At 42.5% G+C, this 26,515-nt stretch overlaps 2 protein-coding genes across 3 annotated transcripts in view; both read right to left on the bottom strand.

Annotated features, from left to right (window-relative positions):
• The window catches only part of atp13a2 (ATPase cation transporting 13A2), a 66,596-nt gene extending 65,254 nt beyond the window's left edge, over positions 1-1,342 (bottom strand). Inside the window, exon 1 of the mRNA XM_084333677.1 lies at positions 1,205-1,342. Coding sequence (XP_084189803.1) covers positions 1,205-1,217 — 13 coding nt within the window. The 5' untranslated portion in view covers positions 1,218-1,342. The remainder of the gene's footprint in view (positions 1-1,204) is intronic.
• A 4,154-nt stretch (positions 1,343-5,496) lies between these two features.
• ccdc22 (CCC complex scaffolding subunit CCDC22) overlaps positions 5,497-26,515 on the bottom strand; it is a 71,400-nt gene continuing 50,381 nt past the window's right edge. The window contains exons 8-17 of one of the 2 annotated variants that reach the window (XM_084332865.1): positions 26,094-26,285; positions 25,593-25,712; positions 22,559-22,675; positions 22,151-22,252; positions 21,735-21,842; positions 17,815-17,910; positions 16,965-17,024; positions 16,760-16,834; positions 11,503-11,656; positions 5,497-5,529 (exon numbers count right to left, since the gene is read on the bottom strand). In XM_084332865.1, the coding sequence (XP_084188991.1) occupies positions 11,543-11,656; positions 16,760-16,834; positions 16,965-17,024; positions 17,815-17,910; positions 21,735-21,842; positions 22,151-22,252; positions 22,559-22,675; positions 25,593-25,712; positions 26,094-26,285 (984 nt within the window). In that variant the 3' untranslated portion in view covers positions 5,497-5,529; positions 11,503-11,542. Of the gene's footprint in view, positions 5,530-8,254; positions 11,657-16,759; positions 16,835-16,964; positions 17,025-17,814; positions 17,911-21,734; positions 21,843-22,150; positions 22,253-22,558; positions 22,676-25,592; positions 25,713-26,093; positions 26,286-26,515 lie in introns of those variants that run through there. The other variant, XM_084332864.1, reaches the window with a different exon arrangement.

Below are 26,515 nucleotides of genomic sequence, written 5' to 3'. Positions count from 1 at the left end.
AATCGTGGGACAGCAAGTTCTGCCCCTATTTCCGGGTCTAACAGCCTGCAAACTACCTGGCGTTCTATCACCATGCTCTAAGACAAACTCTAACCTTAACCAACTTCGAAAGAGCGCCTAAGCTCAACCACCAGTGTAGAAACTTGCTGTCCCACGATTGGGCGTACATGTCACATGACCAGAAATGACCTGGCCAATCAGAGACGCGGAAACAAAGTTCTGTTGTAGAAGGCATTCAGGCTGTCAGGACCATGACCATAGATATATATCTATGGTCAGGACACCACTATTTGAATGGACAAATAAGGTAATTGATTGATTGATTGAAAAGTTTATTAACAGATTGCAGAATGGGTACAGTACAGCTCAATACATACAATTGTTAAGGGGATGGAGACCAGAGAAAGACTTTCGTCTTGTTTACATCAGGGTCCCCCATTTTCAATTCATCATAACATATGACACACACGACATACAGATAGACAGTACTGCTACATCTATACATTTATGACATACCAGATTTGCAAAAGGTCAACTCAATTGCTCAATTTGTCTTTGATTCAGAGTGCAAAGAAAACGACTCTTGGGTCTGTACTAGCAGTGTCATTGTGTCAACAGCCTGTCATTCTATTTGTGTCATCACCACTATTTGTTGTATGGATTATTTATTTTTACAACGACCTGGCTTAAAAAAGATTTCTCCATATTTCTATGAATATCATATTATGCAATATTTTCTTGATTCTGAAGTAAATTCTGTCCATCCTGTTGTTTCCAAATCAAAATTGTTGTATTGCGTAATAGCAATAATAGAAAAAGGGGGACCCTGATGGAAACAAGACAAACGTCTTTCTCAGGTCTGCATCCCCTTAACAATTGTATGTATTGAGCCGTACTGTATTGTACCCATTCTGCAATCTGTTAAATAAAGTTTTCATTCATTCAGCCTACCACCTTTTTAAAAAAACTGGACGTGGATAACGGGACCGTGATATTGTGGGAGCGGGATCGGACGGGAGACGCGACCGGGAGTGAGTCTCCACTCCCGTGTCAGGTTCAAGAAAGACCCCACGTTACCCACGGTCCACGGATATTACCAGTTGTGCCTGGCGTTAGCTAACGTTAACCAGCGTTACTTCACATGTCTCTTCAGGAGAGACCCGAGAGAGTGTTTACAGTTCGCAATGACTCCAAGTAGACTTACCAGGCCTGTCCATCCTTTGGTCACAGCGATTTTCTTACAGCATTTGCCACCATAGTAAATAATGAGTGTCATGCAGACCTGACAGTAAGTGTCTCTCTGATGATGACACTACATGATGCAGCTCTATGAACATCTTGGATCCGCAAGTCACATACATTTCTACGGAAAGCGGAACGGCCAAACAGTGCAGTTGCGATAGGTTGTCCGACTGTAGAAAACAGACCTACACGAAATGTATAGCGTCGATCTAACCAGAGTGCAAAGGAGCAGTTAAGTGCAGTAATGTACCTAACATGTGTATCCTATATGAATTATATATGAAAAAGCATATTAGACATTATAGAAACATTACAGAAGATATAGTGGTATACAGAGAGGATGAGTCAGTGGATAAAACTATTAATTAACTATAGTGGTTATAAGTAATATAATGAAAGTCGATATGAATATAGTATATGACGGATATAGGCAGTAGATAAATATGGACGAGTATAGACACCAGAGTTCAGTATCTGGAGTTGGTGCAGCAGGGGTATATCTGGGGGGGGGGGGGGGGGGGGGTCTGTCACCAGGGTGCCGAGTGGAGGTGTTAAAGTGGTATAATGGTCTTGTTATTTCTGCTCTGATGACCTCCCCTTGAAGTTGGCATGCTTCAAATTTGAAAGTACACCATCTTGATAATAATAATAATACATTTTATTTGGTGGCGCCTTTCACAACACCCAAGGTCACCTTACAGATCATAGAAAAAAACACAGCAAGGCAGTTAAAAGTCAAGGTTAAAAATAAAACAAACAACAGGAAGTATAAAAGCAGTGAAGTTAAAATAACAAACAAACAGCAGGGGGTATAGTATAGGACAGTGACAAAGGTTATAGTGAATATGAGAGTTTGAACAGATGGGTTTTCACTTGTGATTTGAATGATGATAGTGAGTCAGACTGTCGGATATGTGGGGGCAGGGAGTTCAAGAGTCTGGGAGCCGAGCAGCTGAAAACTCGGGCACCCATGGTGCTGAGGCGTGAGATGGGGATGGAGAGGAGTCCAGTAGATGATGAGCGGAGGGTGCGGGAGGGGGTGTATTCCTGGAGGAGGTCAGTGATGTAGATGGGGGCTAGATTGTGGAGGGCTTTGAAGGTGAGTAGGAGGTTTTTGAAATCGATCCGGTAGTGCACAGGGAGCCAGAGTAGTTGAATGAGTACGGGGGTGATGTGGTCAGATGAGTTTCTGCGGGTGATGATCCTGGCAGCAGAGTTTTGGATGATTTGTAGTCTGTTGAGGAGTTTGGTGGGAAGGCCAGTGAGGAGAGCGTTGCAATAGTCGATCCGGGATGTGACGAATGAGTGGACCAGGGTTTCAGTGTTTGATTGGGACAGGGATGGGCGGAGTCTGGAGATGTTACAGTGGTGAAAGAAGGCAGACCGTGTGATGTTTTTGATGTGTGGTGCAAAGGGGAGGGAGCCGTCAGACACAGAGGCTTTTAACTTGGGGGGAGAAGGGTACAGGGAAGCAGTCGATGGTGATGTTTGGAACTGGGGTGTTTGAGCCGATGAGCAGGGCCTCAGTTTTGCTGCCATTTAACTTCAGGAAGTGTCTGCTCATCCAGCTCCTGATGTCCTCAAGGCAGGTGGTGAGGGAGGTGGGGGGGGAAGGGCAGTGGTGGGTTTGGAGGAGATGTAGACCTGTGTGTCGTCTGCATAGCAGTGGAAGTGGACCCCATGGTGACGGAGGATTGTGCCTAGGGGAAGGAGATAGATGAATAGGACAGGACCCAATACTGACCCCTGGGGGGCATCCAGTGAAACAGCTGAACACCCTGACTTGTGAGTCCCGAGTTGTACAAACTGTTAGGTCTGTCAGTGAGGTAAGATGTGATGTGAACCAGGAGAGTGCAACACCAGTGATCCCAATGCCAGCCAGGCGGTCCAGGAGTAGTGGATGGGAGATGGTGTCAAATGCCACACTGAGATCAAGGAGGATGAGGATGGTGAGAAGTCCAGAGTCAGCTAGAGTCTTCTGCCACATTTTCTTCAAAGTAACAAGTAACTGATGGGTTCAGATAAATGTAGTGGAGTAAAAAAAAGTACAATATTTGTAGAGAACAAGTAAAAGTACAAAGTTCCCTAAAATTAAAGTACCTCAAAATTATACTTGAGTAAAACACATGGCTACTTTCCACCACTGCCAGATGTAGGGGTCCTTGGTATTCACAAAGTCAGACTTGGGGAATTAGTTTGGAGGGGATGATGGTGTTGAATGTTGAGCTGAAGTCGTTGACCAGCCTTCTCACATGGGTGTTGTTGTCATCCAGGTGGGAGAGGGTGGAGTGTAGCGCTGAGGAGACGGTGTCCTCGTGCTCCCGTTCTCACAGTAGACAAATAGGTATTTGTCCAATAAAATGCAAAACATAACGCAACTATTCAACTTTAGTCTGTAATATTTTTTACTCATAAAGAAATCCCTCAAAATGCACTTCTTCATAATAGTCCCCCCCCCACACCACTGTCTTACAATGTGTCCATAATAGGGAATAATAATAGGGCCATGATAAGAATTTGTTTTACATTATCTGGTAAAAGTTCAAGAAATAAAAATGTTTGAGAATAATGTCAACGTTTTGAGAGTTAAGTTAAATGTCATTGTGAGAATAAAGTGGAATGTTTACATTATATTAAAGTTGAATGTTTGAAGCAATAGAGAAGCCTAACAATTAGTCAGCAGTGTTGCATAACAGTATATAATGGCTTCCGTCAAGGTGTTAGTGAAGTTGTACTTTAGAACTGGTTTCAATAACTAATTATTTTTAATTGCCTGCAACATGAATAATACAACCATGAAATTCAAGCAATCAGATGTTTATAGGTGTCTTCATAAGAAAATTGTTAAACGGAAATTCCTGATAAATAGGCTTATTATCCTTCTGATGAGCACATTCATTAAGCAACATTTCGTCTCTAACCCTTCAGATGAAACACGCAAATATATTTGTACAGCTGGCTATGGAAATGACGAAAGCCTTTAAAGGAACATTATTCCCAAATTCATGGGAAATGTGCGTACCTTTTTCAGTAGAAAGCAATATAGATGCAAGCTATCCTAGCAAAAATTTATGAAAGTGGATACAGACCAGCTAGCCTAGCTGTTGGCCAAAAACACCTCAGAGTTTTAAGCTAGGCTAGTGGTCCGTATCCACTTCCATTAATTTGTGCTAAGCTAGGCTAGCTTGCAGCCGGATAGCTTTCTACTGCACGCACAGAGAGGAAACTGGCATCTGACTCAGGAGAAGACTGTAAATGCATTTCGCATAATGTTGTTGTGTTTCTTAAACTGCTCCAGGTACAGTGCATGGCAGGTGACCCAGTGCTCTCTGTAACTGCAGCTATGGTTAACAGTTGGTTAATATAGTTATTTATGTTTACAATTTATATTCTTATTTTGTATAATAGTAATGATACACTCAATTGCTTTTCAATGTATTTCTTATTTGTTTTTATATAAGATACATATTAGTGGCGCACTGTTTTTTCTATTTTATTTGTGCAATTACCACATCTCACGAGAGTTGACACCCCTGGTATCCGGTGACGTGTTTCCGCCTTCTCTCTTACGTTGGAAGTATGAACTTGAGTGGTAATGAAATTACCTGCCGTTCTAATAACTAAAGAACAAGCCATCAAGCCAACGTATCAAGACAATCTTCCAAGAAACTGACAGAAGACACACTACAGTAAAGCATCGATGTTCTCATGTACTGGCACGCAGCCAATAAGGTATTGATTGATGGAGATAACAATTGTGGTGTATGTATAGTGACTTTCCAACCATTGTTAATGGACTTGATAGTAATGGTATCTTTTGTATGCATTTGTACTCAGAGATTTTACGGTTTGGATGAAGTTTTGGATGCTTCTTCATTAAAATCAGTTCAAGAAATCAACTTGTGTTTTGCGTCGTGCCCGAGGATGTCACACTCTCACCTCTCTGACAAAGTGCATGTATGCAGGGGGCTACAGTATGTGTATTTAGGAGTGCCATGCGAAAAGGCCATATCCAGTTATGGATATGTACAAAGTGGTGTAACATTTGACCAGAAATTGTCAATTGGAGAGAAAATTCCAGTTGGTAATTCTTATTGGACAACAAAGATTGGATCTTTTGACATTCTCCATACAGGCACATTTTTTTTAAGTTGAAATGCTTTTACTTACATTGACAAACAAGAAAAGTCCATTATAATTACAAACATTCTTCTTTTTTACAAACATTTTCTTGCATTATGGCCTTCGTGGTGAGATGTGGAGAATGATCTGGGTCTGCGCATTTCCCTGTAATAAAAAAGCATCATCATCATGTACAGTTTTGCTTGTTTGTACAGTGTCCCCCCCCCCCCCAGTTCAGTTTAGCTGGTCGTTCATACTAATACACATTGGCCGTATTAAGGGGTGGGAAACTGATGGGTGGGGATCGGGCGTTGTGGACAGCGACTCCTACAGGTCGGTTGGTGCGCCTGCGCAGTAGAATCAGGAAGTGTCGGGGGCAGCGTGAGCCTCCCACGCGTTACTCCTCGCCACTGAGAGATCGAACTGCGCAGGTGAAAAGATGCGACTGCTGTTACCTCAAGTACCAGAGGGGACTTGTGCTATGTATGACTTAGTCCACATTGCAGCCGGCTTGTGGGAGGCAAGAAACAGCGTTTGTGACAGGGGAGGGTTGAATTGGAGGATACGAAATTGGGATGGGAGAAAATATAGAAAATGGGAGAAAAAGTGGATAAAAAAAAAAAGTGTGTATTGAGCTGTACTGTATTGTACCCATTCTGCAATCTGTTAATAAAGTTTTCAATCAATCAATCATATGGCATTACTATTATAGAGGCTCAATCAACATCATCCCTACCCCCCCCCCCCTCACAGTGAGCTGTGGTGTTCCACAAGGAAGCATACTAGGACCGCTACTGTTCCTAATTTATGCAAATGACATGTCGTCAGCTTGTGACTGCAACTTGTTCCTGTTTGCGGACGACTCAGCCCTGCTGGTCTCTGACAAGAACAAGTTACAGGTTGAAAAAACCCTCAGCTTGGAACTAGGCAAAATCTGCATATGGCTCGCTGATAAACTATCATTACACATGGGCAAAACAGAGTCCATTCTCTTCGGTTCAAATAACAAACTCTGCAAGACCGACGGCTTCTCAGTTACAGTGGGTGACAATATTGTCACAAGGAAAGATGAAATTACCTACCTGGGTTCCATCCTAGAGGCTAATCTCTCCTGTGACAAAATGGCATCCAATGTAATAAAAAAAGTCAACCAACGAACTCGATTCTTGTACCGGATCTCCTCTCTGGTAAACAAGAATACCCTGAAGACTCTGGCAGGAGCACTCATTCAAGGGTACTACGACTATGCTTGCACCTCATGGTACCAAAGCACCTCAAAGGCGCTAAAAACAAAATTACAAACATCTCAAAACAAACTGGTCAGACTACTGCTTGACCTTACTCCTAGAACCCACCTCACCCCTGCCCACTTTGACAACCTAGGATGGCTTAGAGTAGACGACAGAGTACAGCAACTTGCAATGGGCCTGGTCTACAAGATACACTACACGACCAAGGTACCCATGTACATGTCAAAATACTTCCCAAAGGTCAGTGAATACCACGATCACAACACCAGAGCGAGCTCCACAAATCATGTTAAACCCAGATTCGGCTCAAACAAGGGACTAAACACGTTTCGCAATTATGCCACATCAATGTGGAACGCCCTACCCAAAGCTGTAAAGGAATGTGAATCACTACCCACTTTCAAAACCACTCTCAAAGAACACCTACGGGAGACTGCAATTCGAAACTGGCCCCTGTAAATGTCCTAACCCACTCCAATGTACAGTAATTTACCTAGTATGGTTGTCAATATTCCAATGTACAGTTTTGCTTGTTTGTACAGTGTCCCCCCCCCCCAACCCCCTCCAATGTACAGTAAATTACCTAGTATGGTTGTCAATATTCCAATGTACAGTTTTGCTTGTACAGTTGTACAGTGTTTCCCCCCCCAACCCAACCTCCTCCAATGTACAGTTTTTACGTCAAATGTATATACCGGTACTCCCTTTTCTGGACTCTTTTTGTATCACAAACAGTACTGTATTTGCAAATCTGGTATGTCATAAATGTATAGATGTAGCAGTACTGTCTATCTGTATGTCATGTATGTCATACATGTCCTGATTAATTGAAAATGGGGGACCCTGATGTAAACAAGACGAAAGTCTTTCTCTGGTCTGCATCCCCTTAAGAATTGTGTGTATTGAGCTGTACTGTATTGTACCCATTCTGCAATCTGTTAATAAAGTTTTCAATCAATCAATCAAACCCTTACAGACCATATGAAGAGTCTGGAATCAGAGCGACATCTACTCCTACCAGCATCTGGCCAGTGGTAGAATCCTTCAATGCACTTTGCTGTCTCCCTTTCTGCTCATTCCTCATCACCAGCTACAGCTCTGGATGGATCCTGCCACCTTCAGAAGTTCTCTGATGACTCATCCATAGATCAATGTACTGATTGTGTGTGGGGGGTGGACGACGACTTGGAGCCTGGTGGAGAACTTGCACCACCTGCAGCTCAATGTTGGTACGACAGTATAGAGTGGCATAGTCTCTGACCCCAGTGTGACCATACTATTACTATGTTAGTAGTATATTCTATGTACAAAACTATTACTGGTAATGTGGTCCCTTTCTTCTAAATAACAGAAACAAGGATTTTGTCCACCACGTTACTGAATACACTCCTACATGTGTCGACTCAAATGTGCATTCTTTACATGTTTGGTGCCTTTAAAAATTATAGGACATAAAAAAACTTGGATGTCATTTTGAAAAATACACATCAACAAATGCCAAAATAATGTCAACCATACAGGTACTGGCAACCCTCAACCATTTTGTCATATGGCAGTAAGGATCCAGAGTCTGGAAAAGTTAAGCCTAAATTAAATGACTGAAAACAAAAACACACTTTGTTTGTGTACATCTTCTGCAACTGCAACCTTTATGCATTTAATGAAGTGCTTTTACAAAGGTCAGCTGATGATGAACAGATTAATCCACAGGTTCAGTGTCATTCTTGTAACATTGATCATTGTTGTTAATTTGTTGTTCTACTCTAGACCACAGTCGACTGAAGTCAAACCAGGGCTCCAAGGACAAAATTAAACTGAGCCTAAGACACAGAGCAGCACAGAGCAGCATTTGATTTCAAGACATGAGTATAAACTACACAAGGGAGGGTCATCTCCCAACTGATCCCGTTACAAAACGATACAGTGCACAAGTCTCAGGGCTCTATTTTCATAGCAAGCCTGGTCCAAGCGCTGACGCAGGGGTATTTGCAATTTGGTAGGTAAATGGTAGGCAGGGCACAAGGTGCTTAACATGAACCCGTCCACACCAAGATGGGTGGGATGGCGTAGCTGGGGGTGTGTCTGTGGCATCCGTTTTGGCATAAAATCATGCCAGCGTCTCCGCCTACTCAAGACCACATCGGAGCGCAGACGCTGGTGAGCTCAGCTATTTTCGTGACAGTACTTGGCGAGGGCGCGCAAATTCCAACAAGCCGTTATTATTGATGTTAGACGTGCATTCCCATCCCATTTTTAAGTAAATCAGCTGAAAGGAACTTTCTAATCAGTTACTCACAAGTTATGTAAGCTTTTCACTTGGTTATTGAATTCATGTGTGAATAGAATACACCGATCCACATTATGGAAAACCACACAGTGACGTTATTCAACACACCGAGAGAAAAGGACACGTGAGGATCGAGGAGAGTAAACAGTAGGCTAATCCTTGCATTGTGGTAATCTAATTAAAAGTAGCAGACACACTATGGGGGTCGCACTGTCTTCTCAAGCTATGATATGCAGCGGAACACAGAGGCGCACATACAGACAGTATTGCTCATGTTCAAAAATATTTCAGAGCAGCACAATTAGTTTACACACCCAAGTCTTCCTTGGGGCCGACTGTGAGGAAGATTGTGGACTGTAACACATGCAATGTGGACTATTAATACAGTAGGCTACTGAAAAGATTCATATATATATATATATATATATAAAAAAAAATCTACAATTATTTCTTGCTTGTGGATATAATAAATAAATAAATTAATGAATGAAAATTATGAATTTCAATAGGTTACCACAAGTGTATGATCTGAAAATAAAGTATCCATTCATTTATAATAGGATGGCGCTGGTAGAGCCTAATATATAATTATCTACGTGCACATATTGCCATTGGGTGTCTTTGGCCTTGATTGAAGTTATTCTGAGTGACGTAGCCAGGTGCATGCTGTTCTTAAAGGGACCGAGGGGAGCTGATTGGCCACATCGAAGCCCCAACTCCACCTGCTAATAACGTATCTTCCTCCTCCAACCCTGCGCTGTGCCGCGCCATGGATGGCTTGCATCTCTAGTCACCAAATTACAAAAAAAATAATTTAATGTTGGCCACACCCACGTTAGGGCTGCACGATTTTGGGAAATAATCTAATTGCGATTTTTCTGACAGATATTGCGATTGCGATAAAATTTGCGATTATAATATTTTTTTAAGCAGCCCCACAGAGGTTTATTGTAAAATGCGGCTTGCATCTGGCCTACGCGGTGGGTCTGTTCGGGACACCGAGCCTGAAAATGTTTCTTTTTACCTGGGAATCGATACCGGTACCCAACGGTACCTTTTTTCTGTAGTTTACTCTCCCTCTCTGAAGTCTAAACTTCGCAACACACAATCTAAAACCCCTTACCTCCCTCTCCAAAACCGTTCCTACAACAATAACAACAACTTGCAAAGGAGATCTTGTATCTCAATGAGACTTCCTGGTAAAAAAAAAATGATATTTTTTTTTTTGCGATTTGCTAATTGCATCACTTCAAATCGCGATTTAGATTTAAAATCGATTAATTGTTCAGCCCTAACCCACGTGCGCCAGCACTCTGAACTTACCTGCGCTTGCGCCTAGATTCTGGAAAATAGAGCCCTCAGTGGAACCTGTGCATGGTCATACTGAGCCCCTGAACACAAAGACCATTCAGCAAGTGTAAAACCTCAGCCCACCAGGACAGTTCTTTTCAACTTATTTGATGTGGGATTCCAATTTTCTTTTAAAAACAACAACATGATCAGCAGACATAATGGTCAATTTGGACACCAAAGAATGATTATTAGTTACCCTTTACAGGCTATTTCACTTGGAGGAGGGGCTTTAGACTTCAAATGTTCCTTTTTTCACAAGAGAAAAGCATCTGTACCAAAGATTATGAACATGACAATGTATTTGCGACCCCCAATATCATCTTGCGACCCCCCTGAGGGTCCTGATGGCCAGGTTGAGAACCACTGCAGTAGGAAGTACAATCGAATTTCCTTTCAACATTCCCCAGAGTTCCAGAATATTGCTTCTGTGGTGATGGAGAACACCTCTTACTGTAAACAGTATAAAATATTGTTTGGAAATCCCCTGGGTCGTCCATAAGAACCTGTGATAATGAGATTATTTTAGGCTTAGTGTAGCAATTAGGATCTGGAAATTCTTTAAGGCCCCTGTAAATTATTTTGGCTAGTACCTCGTGGGTTACTACAATCCATAATAAGCAATAATACTGTACTTTCAGCTGATTTGGGCAGAATAAAACATCAATTAGATTCAAATGTCATTCACTCAATCTATCCAATCATAGAACATGATGAAATGGAGAGAACTATGACGAACTACGCTCGACGTGCGCCTAGTGTTTCAAAGATTGCTGGGAATGATTGCGGTGTTACAAAGCACAAGTCCTAGGTACTTTGATCATCAAGACTCAACGTACATGAAGGATTTCAAATAATCAATATGAACCACTATAAACTCTTGATAGAAAAGGTCTAAGAGCATAATTTGCTGTCCCATGTTCTTTTTTTGATTGGGTATGGAATCATTATGAAACCAGTGCAAGGACACCCGTGAAGCATGGCCAGCGCAAGTCACTTTGTAATGCATCAACAAAATGTCTCTCATCAGACATGGGTTTGTGCATTAAAAACCTCAAGTCAATTTCGGTGGTACAAAAATCAGCCTAGCTTACTTCCCAAATATGCAGAAGACTTCTCCAAATTGGCAATAGAAGGAGGTGGCGGTGGACAGAAGTTGTTAAGTCTGCGGATGGGAGTGTGCTCTCATGAATCCATACACGGCAGGTAGTCTCCAGCTCAAGGCTATTACTCGGTTTGACGTGCAGGCACCTCAGTCAGGTAAGACGGTAGCAGACAGGGGCAAGTCTCTTCAGCCCTCCCGGATTTTGGCAGCAAGTGCAGAGTTCTCCTGTCGAATGGCCTTGTAGTCCTCCAGAATCTTCTCCAAGTTGGCCACAGTCTTATTACCGTTCTCCGTCTCAATCTGTGGAGATGGAGCAATCTTTTACACAATTGAAAAATCTAGTTACAACCATTGTATTGCCTTGTATTTAAGGATATAACTCTGTATGATAGCATATACAATAATGCTGTATATTTATTCTTACCGTATATATATATATATATCCAACTGTCTGTACATACCTGCATAATCTTTTTTACATATCCGTAGATAGATACCGTACTATATCTATACACGGGGCTGGACTGGGGAAATTATTCAGGCCGGGAAATATAGTCCCAGTCAGGACACTTTTTAAGCGGGGGTCTGGTCTGGGGGTCCCCCACCAGGAATTTATTTTGTTACAAAGACTTAATTTCCTGCATTCTGGTGCAGGATTTTTTTTTAAATTGTACCATTTAAATGCCAGTGTTTGTGATGGCATCACAAATTATTGTAAAAAAAAAAAAAAAGAGAAAGAAAACACAAAAATGTAAATATCTTCAATATATCAAATGCAAAGTGGATTTTTATGGGGTTTATGGGTTATTACAGGCTAGCATAATGTCAATGATTAGCAACAACACTGATTTCGATGGATTTTTTGTTTTTTGTAATGTCAAATTGAAAAAAATACTCACTCTTACGGAACAAAATTGTCCTCTTCAAAAACGCCCTAAAAATATGATATGCTTTTTCTTTCATAAATCTTTTATTCAACTTCAGCCCTGATCATAACCACCACATATTCAATACATTTTCTAATTTTAACCCTTTAAATGCCAGTGTGTGTGATGGCATCACAAAAAAACCCACAAAATGTAATATTTTCTATACCGTATATCAAATGCAATGTAGATTTTTCTGGGGGGGGGTTATTACAGGCTAGCATGTGTCAATGATTAGCAACAACACTGATTTTGATCGATTTTTCGTTTTTTGTAATGTCAGATTTAACAACAACTCTCTTCAGAAAAGTGGGAGTATTTAATTTTTTATCTGACATTACAAAAAAAACATCTAAAAATAGAAATGGTCATGATCAGGACTGAAGTTGAATAAAAGATGTATGACTGTTTAGACTGCGTTACTCTCTGTCTGTACACTGGCCTGGCCTGCTTCTAAGTTATGTGGCCTGACTGCAAAAAATAAATAAAATTATTATATAATTTCTCTCTTTTTTGCACAGGCCAGGCTACCGGGAAGACTCCCGGTGCTCCCGATGGCCAGTCTGGGCCTGTCTATACATATCCCTTACCTACTCTTACTAGTTACACTGCTGGCCAGTATGACTACGACCATACTGTCTTTATACCTGTACATATTAATATTACAACTCTGTACATACATCTGATTAGCACTACACACAGTAGTACTAATTTATATATTTTATACCCAGTTTAAACACCTGTACATTGTATGTTATTATTGCACTTTACTGTTACATTTGCACTCTGGTTGGATGCCAAACTATTTTTGTTGTACTGTACTTGTGCTCTTATAATGATAATACATTTGAATCTAATCTATATGCAAATCTTGGCCAATATGACAATACATTTTGTGATATGGCCCATAACCAATATTTACCTATACCAATGATGTGTGCTGTATAAAAAAAAAAAAAAAAAGAGTTCCAACAGTAATAAAAATGTTTACATACTGAAAGTGATGTAAAGTGACATGAAAAAACTGTAAAATAATTTCTTTATTTCCGTTCATGCAGTACTGTTGTGCATGTGCAAATACCCAAACAAACCAAAAAAACAACCTGCCCAGTTTTGCTCATGGGACAAATGCAGATAAATACAAACATTTTAAACATGACCGATATCAGCCGATACCATTATGGTCGGCGATATATCATGAATCCCTAACTGTACTGTATACAAAGATAGCGGTCAAGCTGTCCATAAGGAATTCTATGACTAGTTCGAATTGTATACACTAATCAAATGCAAAGTGTCCATGGAATGGCATTGATGGCAACAACAGGTAACACGACTGTGACGTACATGGGTACGTGGGTTGGTCATTACCATTATTACTGTATTTTTGACACCATCTGAACATCAGGTTAGTATATGTAAATGTGTTATGTTTTGTATGTGATGTGTGTGTGTGCCATGATAGCTAATGCTGTCCCTTTCTCTTTCTCTGTCAGGTGCCGCCCGTCCCTACACTGAAGAGTGCTGATTGCCTAATGAATGACAGCTGATGGCAATCACCTCGAGAGGGACGGGTGGACAAATACCTGACAGCACACACACATCCTGGCGCCTCATGCTGTGTCAGTTGCCAGTGACCAGAGCGTTTGGAGGTTGCCCTTGTTTTCCACTGTGTGTGGCTTTATATATATTGTTGGCCTCTGTGCTGTTTACCACTTTTAAGTGGATCTTCACATATATATTTATACTGCCCTTTGTTTCCACTTTGTGTGGGTTTGTATATGTAGTTGGCCTTTGTGCCTATTTTCTTCCCTGTTAAGGGATTGCTATCTATTTACATATTGTTGGCTTTTAGGCCATTTTTGCCACTGTTTCCCCAAGGGAACTTTAAACTGTGTTGGCCCTTGCCAACACTTGTGTTTTACCTATATTACTTGTTTGTTCTCCCCTTACCCTTCTCCCTGTTTGTTAATTGTTTTTTTCCCTTCTTTATATATTCATATTGCATGTGGAGGTTTGAATTCCTGCCACAGATAATAAATATCATTTACCTTTTGAAAGCGCATTTGTGTTGTTTCCTACCTGCCCGGGACTGTGCTTTAAAAGCATCTACTGAGAGGGGCTATTTTTTGTTCATGTGCAGCCTGCTCCAGTTTCAATTCTATGTGGTCATCAGACCTTTGTACATGACAACGACCAAATCATCCTTTTCACTTCATACATTTTTATAGTGTGCTTCCCACATGAATGTCCTGGTGCAATAATGCAAAAGGACTTCTTAAAGGTCCTGTGTCTTATAAATGGCCTTTTTCAGTGTTTAGCATTGTTTCCTAGCAATGGGGATTTATATCAATGGGGTCTGTTTCTCTAATTCTCATTTTGGCTCATCAGTCTAGTCTCGAGTTCACAAGATCCTCCCTCACTCAACTAAGCCATTCTGATTTGACTGTTTTGCTGACGTGAATAAGGCACTGGTTGTAGTCACCGCCCACAATCAACAATTCGCTCAACAACAGAGCGAGTGGAATTACTTCCTCAAACGGGTTGACGTGCGCATGTGCAGACAGAGAGAATCAACAATTCGCTTAACAACGGAGCAGTGGGAATAATGCGGAAGCGGTCTCCCCGTCCCCGACTCTCCCTCTCTCTCTCTCCCTCTCAACCTGCATTTTACACACAATCGCAGTTGAGCCGCTCACAGCGCACACGCACGCACGGAGCGATGTATCCTCTCTCTCTCTCCACCTGCATTTTACACACAATCGCAGTTGAGCCGCTCACAGCGCTCTGATGTATCCTCTCTCTCTCTCGCTCGCTCGTTGTCTCTCTCGCTCTCCCGTATACATGTATCACGCTGTGTGGGTGACTGTCACTCAAAGCGCTTATGGGCGGAGCCCAGCCCAAAAACAACTTGAAATCTTTTTTTTTTTTTATCTACTTTTTCTCCCATTTTCAATTTTTTTCTCCCATCCCAATTTCGTATTGTCCAATTCTACCCTCCCCTGTCTCGAACGCTGTTAGGCCATGCCTCCCACAGGCCGGCTGCAATGTGGACGAAGCCTTGCATCACGTGTCCCCTCCAGTACACGAGGAGGCAGCCGTCGCATCTTTTCACCTGCACAGCGCGATCTCTCAGCGGCGAGGGTCTGCGTGGGAGGGACACGCCGCCCCCGTTGCTTCCTGATTCTGCTGCGCAGGCGCACCAACCGACCTGTAGGAGTCGCTGTCCACAACGTCCGATCCCCACCAGCTTCCCACCCCTAACACTGCCAATTGTGTTAGTATGAACGACCAGCCAAGCTGGTAGCAATGCAGAGAGCTGGGCTCGAACCCAGCATCTCCTGCATTAGTGGCGAGCGCCTTGCCCACTGCGCCACTTAGCCGCCCCAGAACAACTTGAAATCTTGAAGTGGAAAAATGCTGCTTTAGAGTAATTGATTACGGTACGTAGAAATAGAAAACAATGAATTTTTTTGAAAAAAACTTTACAGATGTGTTCCATAGACTCACAGGAATTGTGTAAAGTTGCCCAAATAGTGAAAGGAATAGCAATGCATGTCCGCTTTAAGTGCTAAAGATCAAAGTCTATTTGTTAATATTATTGTGATGCTGGAGCAGTGCTCATCATCTTTCAGGAAATGACTCATTCAGCATAGAAATAATATAAAAGACGAATTTACATAAAAAGTGACCTTAACAAGCAATTGGTTATCTAATTGAAAGAGAGGGAATCTCTAGAAAATGTATTGTCATAATTCTGTTACAGACCGGCCAATAGTTTCTTTTTTTTTCATGCATCAAAAGACATGCAGGGACTACGGATGAAAACTAGCTCATTAGCTAACTCTGGTACATTTACATTGATGTGGAAACTGAAAGTGTTGATTGATGTGCATTGTCCCTGGATAAAATAAAATAAAAAGAAACTTAAAAAAATCGATACAGCAATATATCGCAATGTTTTGCGTGCCGATATTATATCAATACAGCAACGCCAAATAATCTTTTCTTCCCATTTTGCTGCAATAAAAATTAGTTGGACAGACGATATATCATATCATATACAGATGATGTATATATATTTAATTGCAGATGTTGACAACGTTTGTACTATAATAATGCTGTTTGTGTGATGAACTTTCAATCTGCTTTTGGCTTCTCTGCCCTACCTCATGGAATACCCAACTAGACACTCTAGTGTCTATGGGTCAGTTTAGAACCTTGATGACCAATCAGGTCTCCACAATATGCAATTGTTTAAAATTACCTCAGTTTTATTTGTGGCGTTTTTTCTGTGCTCTTAATTGTTCCGATTGTCTCATGTTTCTGTATTTATTAACGCACTAAGACATTTTGAATGTCTTAGAATTTGAATTTTGACTGTAAATGAGTTGAACTACTCTACTACTGTATTTATCAAGTATAAAAAAGATTGAATGCAAAAAATATATATATACCGTATATATATATATTATACCTGCTCTTCCAGATCTCGGATCTCTCTCATGATCGTACCCGTGTCTTCAATTGTTTGGATCAACTGAGTGCAATTCTGTGGAGGAACGAACACTGGATGAGTACAACAGTATTGTAGATCTACCTTTGCCATATACAGCACTTCACACAGGATACATTGTGTATCATAATTCCTATTGGGTGAGGTTGTCGGAGGCGGGACATACTTCATGCAAGGCAGCCAGGTACTTGTATGACTTGCGGACGGATTCATCTTTCTTGGCATCCTATGGAAATTGTGAAATAAAAAACATTTATTATGTTAGCATATACGTTACGGCATCCCGTACTAAGAATAACCAAGTGAATGTTATTGAACATAAAAAAATAGAGGTAGAAACCTTCATGCCAAGTGAAATGCCTTTGAAAACAATTATTTATTTTACGCCAAATAATTTCATAACCCTCTGACGTCCATCAGGCCAGTAAGCAGGCCAGCCATTTTTAATGGGCTCTAGAAGGCTAGCAATATTATATGAAATCATGTACAGTCAATCATGTACAGATTGTGAATCCATAGGTGGCAACCAAGGCATGCTAGCTTGCCAGGAAAGGGGCTAAACATTGTTCCTAAGTTAAGCAAACTTTTGACTGAAGAAACTAGCATGGCGATTTCCAAAGGGGTCTCTTAACCTCTCCAAAGGTGATTGATATCAAATCACAGTATAAACTTTTCTAAAGTGTTCAAGGTGTTGAGGTCTAAAAGGAGTGAGTCTTTTGGAATGATTTTCAACCATTCAATTCTCGAGTGGTACATTCTTTTTTTTATTGTACCCAGAAATATTATTACACATACCTGAGCATGGGAATGGTCATTATAGGTAGATTACATAATGTCCCAAGCCCCTCTACACTCAGTTTTCATAATTTGAATAGGTGAGATTCAAAACATGTATTACAAATTAATAGATAGAAAGGTTTGACATACAGTGTTGAGCTGTATCTCAAATGATTCCTTAGGGTCTCAGCTTTCAACTCTTGAGCTCTTTCAACATTTCATGTTCCTGCGTGTGCTACCTTGAAGACCAGTTCATCTGTGACAGCGAAGGTCCTGTCCAGTTTCCCTGTCAAGTTGTTGATCTCTTTCTGCAGTTCCTTGGTGTCCGACAAAGTCTGTTAACAAGGAAAAGAAAAAGCTATTGTACACAACTAGGGCTGCAACTAAGGATTCTTTTGTTATCAATTAATATGTCGATTAGTCGATTAATCGAAATGATTAATTTACCAGAAAAATCACCAACAATTTATTCTATTTGCAATTTAATATTTCAAAATGTTTTACTAGTATCCTCAGGTCACATGGGTAGTTGCCTCTTTGACACCACCTACTGAATACCCAGAGTAGATTAGCCATGACGTTTATTCATGTCTATAAATGTTGTGTAGTGTGGATGCCTACTGTACATGAGTAGGGTGAGTAACCTACATGCCATTACTGCTTTTATCTATTGACTCATTATAGCTACTTGAAATAATATAACAACCACCTGTTACTATGACATTGTTTATCATTACATACAATGTATCCATGCCTGTAGCTAAATGCTGAAAAACAGGGAACAAAATTAACCTTTTAGCTTTAGATTTAAAAAACTACTAAGGGCGGCTAGGTGGCGCAGTGGGCAAGGCGCTCGCCACCAACGCAGGAGATGCTGGGTTCGAGCCCAGCTCTCGCTGTTGCTACCAGCTTGGCTGGTCGTTCATACTAATACAATTGGCAGTATTAGGGGGTGGGAAGCTGGTGGGTGGGGATCGGACGTTGTGGACAGCGACTCCTACAGGTCGGTTGGTGCGCCTGCGCAGTAGAATCAGGAAGCAACGAGAGCGGCGTGTCCCTCCCACGCAGACCCTCGCCGCTGAGAGATCGCGCTGTTCAGGTGAAAAGATGCGACGGCTGCCCCCTCGAGTACCGGAGGGGACACGTGATGCAAGGCTTCGTCCACATTGCAGCCGGCTTGTGGGAGGCATGGCCTAACAACGTTTGAGACAGGGGAGGGTAGAATTGGACAATACGAAATTGGGGAAGGGAGAAAAAATTGAAAATGGGGAGAAAAAGTAGATACAAAAAAAAAGTGTGCCCTCCCACGCGTTACACTCACCCAATGAGAGTCCTCGCTGCCAGGTGAAAAGAGGCTGCTGGCTGTCTCCTATGTATCGGAGGAAGCATGCGATAGACTTCAGGGCTCCCTAGACCAGCAAGTAGGGGGCAAATGCGCGCAACGACCAGGAAGGGGAGGGGGGAATTGGCATAACGACTAAATTGGGATGGGAGGAAAGTACAAGAAAAATATGAGGAGAAAAAGTAGATAAAAAAAAGTGTACTCGCAGTTGCACACGGATTTCGGGCAGACAAACGCTAGGTTTGAAAGCTCGGCGTTGCTAATAAACATTTAAAATATTTTTTATAAACTGCTCAAAACGGCTTTATTTCCGTCTTTGGCTGCCTGATGCATCATTGACCAGTTTATAAAAATTATTTTAAATGTTTATTAGCAACACCGAGCTTTCAAACCCTAGCGTTTGTCTGTCCGAAACCCTTGTGCAACTGCGAGTACCTTTGACATTTCTCTGCGATACTTGTACAAGGAGCGTTTTGATAGAGAAAAGCGAGACAGAGTTAATTGTGGTATTTTTCTATGAAGGTATAAGGGACTGTGTATTCACTCGGTGCATCACAGTCACGAAAGGGGCTATGCTTGTGCCAGCACAGGAGATATGATTATAACATTTTTATATATTGGCTATACACAATATCTCCCTTTTGAATAAAGTAGCTCAGGAATCAGGATTGTTAAAGCCAATTCGCCTAATCCATGTAAAAAAGAGTAGCCTATAGTACATTTATACACACACGATAGGACTCCGGTATGCTGTCCGAGGGTGCAGATGCATAGACAGACAAAGCTCCCGGGCAAATCACAATTCTCCCACTAAATAATTCAATGACTGCCTATTTACAAGTTTGAAAGATAGATGAGTGGGAGAAGGAAAAGCAGGAAAAATACTCATGAAAAAGACGAAGTCTCGAAAGGGGCTAATGTCGGTGCTAACGAAAGCGCTAGCTTAGCCAACGCACTGCAAGCTGACAACAAGGCAGAGACACTCGAGATGAGCATGGATTCTGAGAAAATCTGTTCAAGATCTTGACACTGGCGGGAAAAAAGGCCATAACAAGGAGCTGGCTCAAAGAGATCCCTCCAGACAAAGAGAGATGGAAGGAAATAGTGGAATAAATACACTCCATGGAGAAAATTACATACTTCCTGAAAACGAAAGCCAAGTCTCACGACCGACGCTGGCTGAAGTGGTCTCTGTATAAGTGGTTGATGGGCGAGTGAAGAGCCCCACAGCTTAGACTAGAATGGACCGGTCTGATTAGGAAGGAAAACAGCATCCTCTCATGCACTAATGTTATGTCATGTACCGTAATTCCTCTAATAGTGACCGGTATTCAATTACAAACCGGGTCTCTATTAATGGCCGGGTGCGCTCTTGAGCTAAGCAATTATAAGCCGACCTCCTAATACAAGCCGGGTTACTAATATACTGAGCTGCATACTGAGCTGCTAAGGTAAAGTTACTTGATTTCACTTTGAAAACGTTGAAATGACCAGTGACCACCTGTAATTGCACTTTTTACTATTTCATACAGTACTTGGTTTCAATAAATGAACCCAGTACATTTTACTGGGTTCAAACTGACACAAAATGTTGATTTATTCATTATGATCCGTTTGAAAATTAGAAATATAGGCCTCTCTCTTATACATGCCTCCTCCTAATAAAAGCCTGGTACCCGCTACAGTTTAAGCAAATACAAGCCTGGGTCACTATTAGAGGAATTACGGTATGTAGTGTTTGTTTAGTGGTGGTGGTTGTCTCATTAATGTTATGTACGTGTAAATGCTCAAAAAACTTTAAATAAAGAGTAAAAAAAAAACAATATACACACACACACAAACACAAAACACAAAAAGAGAGGGAGAATAGCTTACAGCAGACTTAATTTTACAATATTTTTGCTAATGAAGTGAAATATTTATTATCATCAACTATCCAGTGAGTTTTTATAGTGTAACGCTACTTCAAATAATTTAATGTACAGAGAGAGAGAGAGAGAGGCACAGCCTCTTTTTCAAACCATCATTGATAAACCATTTTTAGTTTTAGGCTAAACCACAATTTTATATCCTTTACAGATCCTTGCCACGTTGTTTAGTCTTATTATTATTATTATTATTATTATTATTATTATTATTATTATTATTATTATTATTATTATTATTATTATTATTATTATTATTATTATTATTATTATTATTATTATATTATTATTATTATTATTATTATTATTATTATTATTATTATTATTATTATTATTATTATTATTATTATTATTTTTTGTATCCACTTTTTCGGTTGTATTGAGGACTGAAGCCTTGCATCACGTGTCCCCTCCGGTACACGAGGAGGCAGCCTGTTGCATCTTTTCACCGCAGCAGCTCGAACTCTCAGTGGCGAGGAGTAACGCGTGGGAGGCTCACGCTGCCCCTGTCACTTCCTGCTTCCGTCGCACCGGCGTCACCAAACCGACCTGTAGGAGTCGCTGTCCACAACGTCAAATCCCCACCCACCGGCTTTCCCACCCTCTAACACTTGCCAATTGTGTTAGTATGAACGACCTTGCCCACTGCGCCAATCAGCCGCCCTTATTTATTTTTTATTACCATATATTTTCTTTTCAAAAAACATAATGAAATAAAAGACCACCTACACCAAAAATCACGTTTGAAATACCTCGTCTCAAACAGGCGTACAGAATGAATACCTTTGTGAAACAGAGCTCGTCACAATTTCATCCACTGACTTCTGCGTTTTGTTGCCTACAACGAGCCTAATCAGATCAAGGACTTTCATGATTTGCATTCTCGACATACCTTTGTAATTTCCTCCTTTTGTTTTTTTATGTTGCCGACAATCTCTAGGATCCTCAGAGTGTACGCAGAGCGGGAGACGTCTTTAGGAAGGTTCTCCAACTCCGTTATCTAATTGGCACGTGACATGATACACACACAGTAAAACAGCTGTACCTTTGGAAGTGTTCTAAAGTTAAACAATGCATTGTGCAGAACAGAACATCTTTGGAGCATACTGTACGTATAATTCATAAATTTTATTTGGAGCATACTGTACGTATAATTAATTAATTGTCTTTGGGGCATTAGCATAATGAATTCTGAAAACAGATTATTTGCAGTAGGTAACTGTAATTGAACTGGTAAGTAGAGATGGTACAAAGCCCGTTGGGCTAGTTAGTATTAAAAGGTCCTCCTCTATGAATTCAGTTCAGTACCAGCTGTTTATACAGTCCTTCCTTCTTCTTGGCCTCTTCGGCTGACTGGCGGATTTTGTCATGAAGATCTTTGATCTCAGACAGCTTCTTGGACGACTCCACCTGGGAAGAGGAACGCACGCGGGCGCAATCAACTTCCACACTTTGCAAATCAGTTAGTATACTTTGGAGCATACTGTACGCTAGCCCCTTTCGTGACTGTGATGCAAGCCTTGCTTGAATACGCAGTCACTGATTCCACGGTACTAGCTATGTTATGTGGTGCACATTAACATAGCTAGTACCGTGGAATCAGTGACTGCGTATTCAAGCAAGGCTTGCATCACAGTCACGAAAGGGGATAACTGTACGCACAATGAATGAATTATCTTTGAAATGGTCATCTGGTTAGAAATAGAAACGACTTACGTCACGATTGCTGCAGAGCTCTTTGAGTCTGCGATGTTCGTCGATGAGTGGAGCGCGATGTTTCTCCCACTGAGACGCCAGATTGACCACTCGCTTGGCACTGCCCTCCACCAGAGCCTTCACTCACACACACAGACAAGATCTCCTTTAATACCAACACGTATTCCCTCTAACCTATAGACCCCCACTACCTGTAATGAGAACCATGGACGGCTTTTTTTTAGTTCATAACGAACTTCTATTTTCAGCTCTTGTGTCGCCTTTATCTCTGAATTGTCTTTATTAAAGAATGTTCTATGATAATGTTGTGTTATGTTGTTTTTTTGTGTGTGGAACATGTGTATGTTGCCTTCTATTGGACTCAGTTATCTACTGACTAGTTTATCAGTAGAATATAGTCTGATGAAAACTAATTCAGCTCCCTCATCTCTGAGACAGAGACATGCATGGAGAGGACAGAGGCATGGAGAGGACAGAGGCATGGAGAGGACAGAGGCATGGAGAGGACAGAGGCATGGAGGACAGACATGGAGAGAACAGAGGCATGGAGGACAGAGACATGGAGAGGACAGAGGCATGGAGGACAGAGACATGGAGAGAACAGAGGCATGGAGAGGACAGAGACATGGAGAGAACAGAGGCATGGAGAGGACAGAGACATGGAGAGGACAGAGACATGGAGAGGACAGAGGCATGGAGAGGACAGAGGCATGGAGAGGACAGAGGCATGGAGGACAGACATGGAGAGAACAGAGGCATGGAGAGGACAGAGGCATGGAGAGGACAGAGGCATGGAGAGGACAGAGGCATGGAGAGAACAGAGGCATGGAGAGGACAGAGGCATGGAGGACAGAGACATGGAGAGGACAGAGGCATGGAGAGAACAGAGACATGGAGAGAACAGAGGCATGGAGAGAACAGAGGCATGGAGAGGACAGAGGCATGGAGAGAACAGAGGCATGGAGAGGACAGAGGCATGGAGAGAACAGAGACATGGAGAGGACAGAGACATGGAGAGGACAGAGACATGGAGAGGACAGAGACATGGAGAGGACAGAGGCATGGAGAGAACAGAGACATGGAGAGAACAGAGGCATGGAGAGGACAGAGGCATGGAGAGAACAGAGGCATGGAGAGGACAGAGGCATGGAGGACAGAGACATGGAGAGGACAGAGACATGGAGAGAACAGAGACATAGAGAACAGAGGCATGGAGAGAACAGAGGCATGGAGGACAGAGACATGGAGAGGACAGAGACATGGATAGGACAGAGGCATGGAGGACAGACATGGAGAGAACAGAGGCATGGAGGACAGAGACATGGAGAGGACAGAGACATGGAGAGGACAGAGGCATGGAGGACAGAGACATGGAGAGAACAGAGGCATGGAGAGGACAGAGGCATGGAGAGGACAGAGGCATGGAGGACAGACATGGAGAGAACAGAGGCATGGAGAGGACAGAGGCATGGAGGACAGAGACATGGAGAGGACAGAGACATGGAGAGGACAGAGGCATGGAGAGAACAGAGACATGGAGAGAACAGAGGCATGGAGAGGACAGAGGCATGGAGAGGACAGAGACATGGAGAGGACAGAAACATGGAGAGGACAGAGGCATGGAGGACAGACATGGAGAGAACAGAGGCATGGAGAGGACAGAGACATGGAGAGGACAGAGGCATGGAGGACAGAGACATGGAGAGGACAGAGGCATGGAGAGAACAGAGACATGGAGAGGACAGAGGCATGGAGGACAGAGACATGGAGAGGACAGAGGCATGGAGAGGACAGAGGCATGGAGAGAACAGAGACATGGAGAGGACAGAGGCATGGAGGACAGAGACATGGAGAGGACAGAGGCATGGAGAGAACAGAGACATGGAGAGGACAGAGGCATGGAGGACAGAGACATGGAGAGGACAGAGGCATGGAGAGAACAGAGACATGGAGAGGACAGAGACATGGAGAGAACAGAGGCATGGAGAGAACAGAGACATGGAGAGGACAGAGGCATGGAGAGAACAGAGACATGGAGAGAACAGAGGCATGGAGGACAGAGACATGGAGAGGACAGAGACATGGAGAGAACAGAGACATGGAGAGAACAGAGGCATGGAGAGAACAGAGGCATGGAGGACAGAGGCATGGAGAGGACAGAGACATGGAGAGGACAGAGACATGGAGAGGACAGAGGCATGGAGGACAGAGACATGGAGAGGACAGAGACATGGAGAGGACAGAGGCATGGAGAGGACAGAGACATGGAGAGGACAGAGGCATGGAGAGAACAGAGGCATGGAGAGAACAGAGACATGGAGAGGACAGAGACATGGAGAGGACAGAGACATGGAGAGGACAGAGACATGGAGAGAACAGAGGCATGGAGAGGACAGAGGCATGGAGAGGACAGAGGCATGGAGAGGACAGAGACATGGAGAGAACAGAGACATGGAGAGGACAGAGACATGGAGAGAACAGAGACATGGAGAGAACAGAGACATGGAGAGAACAGAGGCATGGAGAGGACAGAGACATGGAGAGGACAGAGACATGGAGAGAACAGAGGCATGGAGAGGACAGAGACATGGAGAGGACAGAGACATGGAGAGAACAGAGACATGGAGAGAACAGAGGCATGGAGAGAACAGAGGCATGGAGGACAGAGGCATGGAGAGGACAGAGACATGGAGAGGACAGAGACATGGAGAGGACATAGGCATGGAGAGGACAGAGACATGGAGAGGACAGAGACATGGAGAGGACATAGGCATGGAGAGAACAGAGGCATGGAGAGGACAGAGACATGGAGAGGACAGAGGCATGGAGAGGACAGAGGCATGGAGAGGACAGAGACATGGAGAGGACAGAGACATGGAGAGAACAGAGGCATGGAGAGGACAGAGGCATGGAGAGGACAGAGGCATGGAGAGAACAGAGGCATGGAGAGGACAGAGGCATGGAGAGGACAGAGACATGGAGAGGACAGAGACATGGGGAGAACAAAGACATGGAGAGGACAGAGCTCTCCTACCTGCAGCTTCGCTAGGTTGTTCTCAGCATCCGGTAGCAGGTCAATGGTCTGCTTCTTCACACGCGCACTCTCCTCCTTCTCAGCATTACCCACCTCTCTCTGCTTCAGCTCATCCCAAACCTCAACACACACATACACACACACCAAAGAGCTGAAAATACAAGGGAGATGACGATACGCACTGAAACTGCATACAGTACATCACTTAATGAGGGTTCCTGCAGGTTTCAACAAGTTAAATTTAAGACTTTTTAAGACTACTTTGAATATAATTTAATATCTATTTCATGATCATACTGGCAAAAAAGTATGAAGGAAAATTACTATGAAAGAAGTAATTCCATATGAATTGTTGGTGGGGAACTGATAGGAAAAGCTCACAGCATGATGTCAAACAAATGGCCCATCCACACCAATGTACCAACTTGCGGCGAGGTGCTGCATTGTGGGATTAGATGAGAATGAGCCATACAGCTTAGCGCAGCGTGTGGGTGTTTTCACCTGTGTGACAGTGACAGTGGTCTGCTTCATGTCTCCAGCCAGCTGCTCCATGTGCAGGGAGAGCTGCTGCAGCTGCTGCTGGAGGGAGGCCATCTCCTCCTGCTGGTGCGCTTGGACGTCCTCCTCCGACTGCCGCCCGCTGGGCAGAGAGCTGGCTGCTGCCGCCATCTGCTGGGCCGCCTTCTCAGGCTCCTGCAGCGCGCACACACACATGAGAAATCAGAGATATCAATTGAAGTTGATGAAATTGGCACTACAGTGCACAGTAGAAAGGATGTCTCCGGAAATTGTCTATCACGTGATCTTCTGTAAAAAAAATAAATGATCTGAAACTATACTATGTATATGTTAGTATACTTTTTATATATTCAGAAGGTATACTGAAGTTGAGTTAAATTTAAACCCATTAAACTGTAGTTAGT

The sequence above is a fragment of the Notolepis coatsorum genome (assembly GCF_963971535.1).
Source record: "Notolepis coatsorum genome assembly, chromosome: 17".
Classification (NCBI taxonomy): domain Eukaryota; kingdom Metazoa; phylum Chordata; class Actinopteri; order Aulopiformes; family Paralepididae; genus Notolepis; species Notolepis coatsorum.
Note: the sequence above shows the minus strand (reverse complement) of the source record. Positions and strands in the feature narration are given on the sequence as shown.